Source organism: Hippocampus zosterae, chromosome 14 (assembly GCF_025434085.1).
Source record: "Hippocampus zosterae strain Florida chromosome 14, ASM2543408v3, whole genome shotgun sequence".
NCBI classification, from domain to species: domain Eukaryota; kingdom Metazoa; phylum Chordata; class Actinopteri; order Syngnathiformes; family Syngnathidae; genus Hippocampus; species Hippocampus zosterae.
The window spans coordinates 18768554-18777056 of NC_067464.1; the positions used below are offsets into that span (position 1 = coordinate 18768554).

General features: G+C 46.5%; 2 protein-coding genes across 2 annotated transcripts; both read right to left on the reverse strand.

The window, feature by feature from the left end:
- Nucleotides 1-234: 234 nt before the first annotated feature.
- kcnf1b (potassium voltage-gated channel, subfamily F, member 1b) lies at nucleotides 235-1761 on the reverse strand. The gene has a single exon (XM_052085797.1). It carries the CDS (start codon nucleotides 1636-1638, stop codon nucleotides 295-297), a length of 1344 nt encoding a protein of 447 aa, XP_051941757.1. The 5' UTR covers nucleotides 1639-1761; the 3' UTR covers nucleotides 235-294.
- A 2170-nt stretch (nucleotides 1762-3931) lies between these two features.
- LOC127614408 (uncharacterized) lies at nucleotides 3932-8503 on the reverse strand. Its single transcript, XM_052085705.1, has 2 exons — nucleotides 4588-8503; nucleotides 3932-4497 (listed from the first exon to the last, which is right to left on the reverse strand). The coding sequence occupies exons 1-2, from the start codon at nucleotides 6984-6986 to the stop codon at nucleotides 4407-4409; spliced, it is 2490 nt and encodes an 829-aa protein (XP_051941665.1). The 5' UTR covers nucleotides 6987-8503; the 3' UTR covers nucleotides 3932-4406.

Genomic DNA, 8503 nt, shown 5'->3' on the forward strand with positions numbered 1-8503 from the left:
TATATTGCACTTAATTAAACAGTGTTTGTTTGTTTTTTCTTCTTTCTTCTTTCCACCCACATTCTTGCTGCTGGAAGCTGTAAATTTCCCCAGTGTGGGACAAATAAAGGATATCTTATCTTATTATTGTAGAGCAACAGTATGTGCATATGGCAAAATATTAGAAACACATCTATGCTATATATGACTGCTAATATATATTACAATATACAATACATACAATTTTGCCCATTGCACACCCCTGCTTTCACAGTTTTGTTGTTGTTGTTGTTTTTTACACTGAAGTCTCAAATGTTATTCACGATAAGCGTCATCTTTGTCACTGTCTTTTCTGCGTTCATCCCCAGCAGACTTGAGCTCCATCAGTTCCACTTCATGCTTGGCTGCAGTCTCCAGCACTTGCTGTTTGTTGTAGAACACCACAAAGTTATTAATGATGGGGTGTATGGGCAAGGCGATGGCTATGACCCCACATAGGAAACTCACGGCCGCATTACACTTGCCAAGTGTAGTTTTGGGATAGATGTCTCCATATCCCACCGTCGTCATGGTGATAATGGCCCACCAGAAGGACTGTGGAATGCTCCGGAACAGAGTCTCGGGGTGACTTTGCTCCATGGTGTAGCCCAGAGCGGAGAACACGAATATACCTACGCCCATATACATGAGCAGCAGGCCCAGCTCTTTGAGGCTCTTCTTGAGCGCGTACGTGAGCGTCTGCAGTCCCGACGAGTGGCGCGCCAACTTGAAGACGCGCGCGATGCGCATAATGCGCAGTGCCTGCACAGCCTGCTGAACGTTGCCCAATTCCATCATGGAGCTGGTACCGAGGTACGTCAAACTGAGGACCACGTAGAAAGGCATAATAGCCATGAAGTCCACAATGTTCATGAAGGAGAATGCGAAGTGTAACTTATTGGGCGAGGACGCGAGGCGCAGCAGGTACTCCGCGGTGAACCACAGCATGCACGCCGTTTCAATAGCCTCCAAAGTTGGGTGCTCCACCAGCTCTCCCTCGGCGTCTGTTACCTGCAATTCCGGGATGGTTCCCACGCACATCACCACCGCTGAGACCAGGACGGAGAGAAAGGACGCTATGGCGACGATGCGCGCAGGGAAAGAGGAACCGGGCTTCTCCATGAGCCTCCACAAGAACCGTTGGCACCTCTGCGTTCCCGTTGCACTCCGGTCCACCTCCATGTCTTCCAAAATCACCTTCACTTTCCTCGCAATTTCTTTCAGCTCTCCCTCCTTCTCGCTCAAGTAACTTTTGCAGCACTCGTCCAAAGCGCTTTGGTCTATTTTCCAAAACTCCATCTCCTTGATGAAACAAATGGGGCAAATGCCGTGTTTAATGTGAATTTCGTCGAAGTAATAAACATCGATAATGCACTTGAACGCATCTGGATCCCGGTCGAAATAAAACTCCCTTCGCCCGGGGTCAAAGTCGTCACAGAGAGAGGAAAAAAGTTCAGGATTCTGCGCCGACGAGCAGTTAACCAACTCGGCCAGTCTGCTCTCCGGGTAACGATTCAAAACATCCCTGAAAAGCACCACTCGCACCCCGCCGATGTTTACGGTGATCTCGGGCTCACCACACGAACTGGTTCTGTACCTAGGTTTCGGGATCGTCCACATTTTTTTTCAATTGTTTAGTTTGAGCAATCAAAATGCTGAAACACGGTAAAGGGATGCCTACTAATTAGAGCGTATGCACATGATTTCAATGTGCAACACGTTTCCCTTCTTAAAGCTGACAGACTGAATGCCACGAGCTTATGTGTTTCACACACGCAGAGAGAGAGAGAGAGAGAGAGAGAGAGAGCGAGAGAGAGAGAGAGATGGATGGGGCGGGTGTTTGGGAGGTTGAGAGAACGGGTGTCGTTTGAATACAGTATTTGCTCAAGGTGTGTTGAGGAAGAAATTATGCCCCCTAGCAGTCAGCTCCTGTATTACATTTCTTGATACCGTTCTCATTCTCAAGAATTTTAAGAATTGCAGCGCAGTGGCCATTTTAAGTTAAAATGGACACGCAGGCCCGGGATAACATGCTAATTACTGCTCATTTTGTTTCTAAAATAACACATAAGTTAAAATGGACACTGCGCTGCAATTGCAATTACTGCTCATTCATTCATTCATCTTCCGGACCGCTTTATTCTCACTAGGGTCGCGGGGGGTACTGGAGCCTATCCCAGCCGTCTTCGGCATTAGGCGGAGGACACTCTGAATCGGTTGCCAGCCAATCGCAGGGCACACAGAGACGAACAACCATCCACGCCCACACTCACGCCTAGGGAGAATTTAGAGCTGGGCTGGCCATTAGGTTGATCCTGATCTACCGGTAGGTCTAAGACAGGTCCAAGTAGATCCGAGGAGTGTCGAGGAGAAAAAAAATAAACATCCATTTGTGTGTCTTTGTACATGTTAGTAATATATTTTTGTGTTAATGTACGCTGCACGCCAAGCATCCTATCAGTCTCATTTTCACAAAAAAATAAAATAAAAAATAAAATAAAGCAGGTAAATCTTGAATTTACGATGGCGCGTGATTACATCACCAGAAGTTGTTAGTGCTCAGCAGTCTGCAATTGCAATTTGTGTCTTTTATCGGCATTATTCTCATTCAGTTTTCTTCGTGTGCAATTCACAGAGGCCACGGGCAAAGAATAGGAATCGAGGAAGGCCCAGGGAAGCACTTTAAAACGGTACGTGTGAGCTATGATAGTTAACAGGCTGCAAAAGTGCATCATATGCCTCAGTTTCACCATGGCGTGCATTTGTGTGTGTGTGTGTGTGTGTGTGTGAGTGTGTGTGTGTGTGAGTGTGTGTGTGTGTGTGTGTGTGTGTGTGTGTGTGTGTGTGTGTGTGCATGTGTGTGTGTGTGTGCGCGCGCGCGCGCGTGCCGGTGAGGGTAGATCCCGGGAGGTTAGCTGATCGAAAAGTAGCTCTTCGGTCCAAGAAGTTTGGGCACCCCTGATTTAGAGTGTTCAATCAGCCTGCCATGCATGTTTTTGGAATGTGGGAGGAAACTGGAGTACCCGGAGAAAACGCAACCAGGCCAGGGATAACATGCTAATTACTGCTCATTTAGTTTCTAAAATAACACATTTTCCAGAACATGAATACAGATAAGCAGGTCATATGACACAACCATGCGATTATTTAAACACAATGCTTTGCATTTGAAGGGGAAATATCACTGAAAATTTGGAAATTAGACTTCTTAAGTGCTCGTCAAGAAAAAGTTGGGCATTTAGAGTGTTTGCGCACTCTTCAAATGTGAAGTAAACTCAGCTCAAATTTATTTACAGAGCACTTTAAAAACAACTCATTGCAAAATACTTCAACTTGAGCAGTTTTGGTCCGACGTCAACGCGAGATCAATTGATGGTTTTGTTTCCAGACATCAAATCAATATGTCAAATTTTGTGCAGCAACGTTGTTTTGTGTGAACCAGATATTCGAATGAGATGAGACAAAACAGGCAGATTTCAACAAGACAAGAAATAGTGTGAGAAGTGTTCCATAATTCTTGATCTTTCAGGTATTTTAACAAAAATATGCCACAGAGATACTATCCAGACACCTAATTTGTGAGAAAGATGCACATACACACAAAAAAATAATAAATTGTAACAATTTCATGGGTTGTCTTGCAGTATGTATGTCAGGAGATTTGAGTTACCTTTTGGATCCCCATCCACCAAAATATTGGGGTGATGAGATCAGGGAAACCGCTAATATTTGTCAATTGTGGGCTTGTGAAATCATTGGAGACTGTTTTGTGATTGTAGAAACTGGTCCTTTTATTCCACCGGACCATTTTCTCTAGCGTGTTCAAGACCTGGAGGAGGAAGCCAATTCCAACGATGCTACACTACCATTCTAATAACACATACCAGCAGAGTGATGACCAGGATTCAGTAGCTTGGAGTCACGCAGATTTATTTCCCTAACAGGTCATCTAATACAGACGTCTGTTCCTGAGGTTCCCTAACAAACAGTCTAGACAAGCTGCACCGCCACTGGACAGACTCGTCACCCTCAGGTGGACAGACAGAATATATTACAACAGATCATTGTTTATTCATGAGCCTAGACTAACGCGGATTGGTCCACGCATTCTGGAGTCCGGTCTTCTTGGTGTTTCCACGTATTCTGGTCTTCTTGGTGTTTCCACGTATTCTGGTCTTCTTGGTGTTTTCCCGCCACTGCCCGCGCAGCAGTGGCCCGCACGGACGGCCGTTATGTCACTCCCTTGGTGTTTTTCACTGAGATAAAGAACTGCCGTTATGTGCGTTACTCCCTGAGATGAAGAACTGAGAGAACATGTCTGTTATATTCTTACACACTGAATAAAGAGCAATAAAGCGTGGTTAACATAAGCAAAAGCATAAAATGAATTATTCCTTCATTCCCCCTTCTGATCTCTGTGAAGAGATCATTACCACAGTTATCCTGGGGAAGGAACTTAGAAAATTGTTACCATGGTACCTGCAAGATAGAGCACAGTACAGCAAAAATAATCAACTTCAAGAGTAATGATCACCACATCGTCCGTCGCATCCTTCTTGCGGGCCTGACCATCCCACCGCCAGCAATCTGGCCCTCAATTCGGGTGGGAGTAGGTCTGGGTCACCCCCTTCAAGCAGGTGAGCCGAGGCCCTACTTTTCACATCCATTTCCACATCATACGAGGGACTTCGGACTGGGAGTATCCCTGAAGCAGGTGCGAGGGCCCTGTTGATCATGCTTCGGAACAAGGGAACAACACAACATAGCAAAACACAACCCAACAATAATATCACTCCAATAATAAGAGCTATTTTCTGCAGGATGTGAGTCCAGGATCCGGAATTAAGCCAATTCATCCAGGTCCATTGTGGATTCTGGTCTTCCTGAGACCGCAGGAATTTCCGCAAATCTGCTACTTTGTGTCGGATTAGAGTCCAATTACCTGTTTCATCGGGGATGTAAGTACAGCAGTGGTCAATCCCTACCGCTGCACACATTCCCCCATTCTCAGCATGCAGGGCGTCCAATGCTACTCTGTTCTGCATGGCCACGGTCGCCACAGCTTTCAATTCAGGACTGGCTGCTAACTGATCTAGTATTTCACCTAGGATGTCTGTTATGTCCTCCAATACCCACCATACTTCGTTCAGGGACTTCATGGATGAGGCTGTCCCTAACCTCGGTATTATTGTCCCAAAGAAGCCCTTAGCATCCCCAAACAATGGTTGCCTACCGTCATTGTCTGAGAAGGGGACATATACCTTTCCTACCGGTCGGTCACCTACCGTGAGTCTGCGTTTCTGGTGGTGCTCGTGTGGGTTATGATGCCCGTATCTACCTACCGTCTCCTGCATCAGTTCTTCCGGAAGCACAATAGATGATGGCCGGGTTACAGCCAACGTGCACGTGCCACACCAATTTTCAGGCAGCGTGAAGTAAGTGTGATCCCCACGCAACCAGACGTGGCCTTTAGGGGTGGGGAACCCACGTCGATCTGGCACTGCTAGTCGTGCCGTCGTGACATTACCAACCTTTGTGCCCTCAGACACCTTCAACCGGGTAACATTAAGGGTCAACCACCCAGAACTTTCACAGGCATAGGTGGTGCCATCAGCCTTCCCACACCGTTTACGAACTGTAAGCGATCCATCTCTACCGTAGGGGTAGATACTCGGGTCATCTCTAACTAGAGGTGTAGCATTCGTATAGCGCCTATATGTGACCAACAGTTGTGTAGCTTTTTGTGTTCCTACCGGAACATCACCCTCCCGGCAGTCCCGATACAAGCCAACTGGGGCTGGGACTGGGTTACGGTGTAATGTCATACCCTTGTGAATGGTGCGATTCGACATCCGGGAAAAGTTTTTGGGAAATATCCAACGATCGGGGCTAGTATACCTACTCCATTCAATGCACGTCGTCCAATTTGTAGGGACTGTCTCTACCCACTTACTGTTAAACCCTAAGCCTATAGTCGAGATTGAATCATTTATTTTCGTAAACACACATCTAAAGTCGCCGCACTGTGTGACGGCCTTCCTGGCCGCCCACAGCAGGCAAACCATTTTGTCGGCTGCGATGGGTATAGGCACAGAAGTAGGGGCATCTCCAGAATGATGTGGTCTGAACGAACAAACCCAACATGGTGTGCTGACATTAGTGACTTGAGCTGTGTATTTGGCCAATTTCATCCAAGCATTACCTGCTGGACCATGATTATCAGGTATCAGTGAGCGTCGTTTCCTGGACTCATTTCCTTCTGCAGGCAAAGAAGAGTTAGAGACATGTGACTCTTTCAGATCGTGGGGCAATTGTTCACCCCATTTCAATACAATTGGAATAGCAAAACAACAAAAAATGATAAACACAAGCCATGCCCACTTCGGAAGAGATAATGGGCCTATATCCCAAGCCCATTTGTAAAGAGCCTGTATTCTGGTAGTGGGAGGGTCCCAGTCACCGTCCTCACTGTCCGGGGTGCATAGTTCCTGCTTCCCCCCCTTCAGTGGGACCGTCCGTCCCACTCCCCGCATGATGAGGCTTGACGTGCGTCCAATGGTACCACTTCTCACTGCCCCGGATCTTAACAGCAGTAGCAGTCCTATGAGTAACCGCAAACGGTCCTCGATAGCGGGGCGCTGTCCACTTGGAGCGGGTATGGTTCTTGATGTACACCTTGGAGGGCAAGGCAGAGGTATAGTCAGAGGGGGAGGCCGAGTCAGGTAGGGCAGAACGAATTTCTGCCAAGACTGCCTGAAGAGCCTCAAAATAAGGTCGAAATTGGAAAAGCTGCTTAACAGTGGGTAAACCAGGAGACTCTGCAGTGGGCAGACAACCAGGCATGGCTCTGCCAAACATAAGCTCAAAAGGAGAGTGGCCCGTGCGTCGATTAACCATGGAGCGTATATGAAAGGTGGCTGAGGGCAACAGTGAGAGCCACGTGGATTTAAGACCACTGGAGGAGGCATCACACAGCATTTTAGCCAGAACCCCCTTCAGTGTCCTATTCATGCGCTCAACCTGGGCATTGCCTTTAGGGTAATAGACACAGGAGAACGTTTTCTTTATGCCCAGAAGGGCACAAACTCTAGACACGTCCCCTGCCGTGAAGTGCTTACCTGAGTCAGAATGTATTTCGGTAGGGACGCCAAACAATGGTATCCAATGAGTGACCAGAGCAGTAATGACTTCAGCCGAAGTTTCCCGCTTACAAGGATAGAAGGTAGGCCACCCAGAGAAGGTGTCAACAATGCACAAAAGAAAACGTTTGCCCCGATGGGCATCAATCATGTCTGTAAAGTCCATCTGTACGATCTCGCCCGCATGTTGGCCCCGCCTAACAGAGCCGGCAGCCCCAGAATGGTGTGGATGTGGGTTGTACAGTGAACAGGTATGACACTGATGGACAAAGTTCCTGCATTTAATAACTACTTCTTTTGGTTTTAGCAGAGCCTCTCTAAGTTTTTTGTTTGTTAATTATTATCTCGCTATGTTGAATCGATGTTCCTGTGGCAGTTTTTTAAAATTTGTTATTGTAAACATTTGCCTCATGCTGCCGCATATCTGATGCATGCTGAATGTTTTTGTTCAATTGGGTCCAATTGCATGCTGACGTATGTCAAAATTCATCAAAATTAGTCTTTTGTTTCCCTGTTGTTCACGTTCCTGCCATTCACGTTCCCCTCTCTTTTCTGAAAAAGAACAACAGAAACAGAACCTTCTTTTTCAGAAACATCTAAGTAAATCAGCTAGACCAGGCTGCACACAAGAAACCGGCATCGCTGTACCTTCTGATGTGTTCAGTCTCCCCAACAATATAAAGGCAATTCGCATTGTAATTTTTCCGTGCGATAGCTTGAAACTGCAAAAAGCCAAACGTCAAAGGAGCCAACACATGGCATCCAAACAGCAAATCCATCCGTAGGTCGGAAAGAGTAGATTAGGTGTTTAAGCACTTGAATAAAAATTCCAGAAGACAAAATCGAATACGTGGGGCAACCGAGTGTAGTAAAATTTAACTCCAAGGTGAGAGAATGAGAAAAATCCCTATACGACTCCGAAAGTGGTATATGGAAAAAAAACCTTAGCTAAATCGATTACAAAAAAGGTGTACGAATGCGAATTTTTGGATATTTGAGTAGACGGCAAAAAAGTATGAGCGGCGCGGCCATGTCAGGCCTAGATACCAGTCAATGAGATGAGATCCTCTGACAGGTCCACTCTGGCTGCCACACCCTTCAGGACCTACAATAATTGAGGAGGAGGGAACATTAAATAAATTGCCTTGTGTTTCACCCAACCAGGCCATGCGATAAATTTCAATCTCTAGTTTGTCAAAAGCATTGTGCATTGGGAAGGACCGATCAGCGGATGGTAAGGTCATATGGAGGAAGTCTAAGGAGACCAAAGCCGATACTGTTGGAAGACAGAGTTCAGTGGTGGGTCATCGGCTGACTTTAGCAACAGTTAGCTTTGTATCAGCAGG

Excerpts from the sequence above, each read along its gene's own strand:
- kcnf1b (XM_052085797.1), bottom strand. The coding sequence starts at position 1,638 with ATGTGGACGATCCCGAAACCTAGGTACAGAACCAGTTCGTGTGGTGAG.
- LOC127614408 (XM_052085705.1), bottom strand. The coding sequence starts at position 6,986 with ATGCCTCCTCCAGTGGTCTTAAATCCACGTGGCTCTCACTGTTGCCCT. Across the intron at positions 4,498-4,587 it reads AGATTGCTGGCGGTGGGATG|GTACCATGGTAACAATTTTC; the intron begins GTCAGGCCCGCA and ends TCTATCTTGCAG.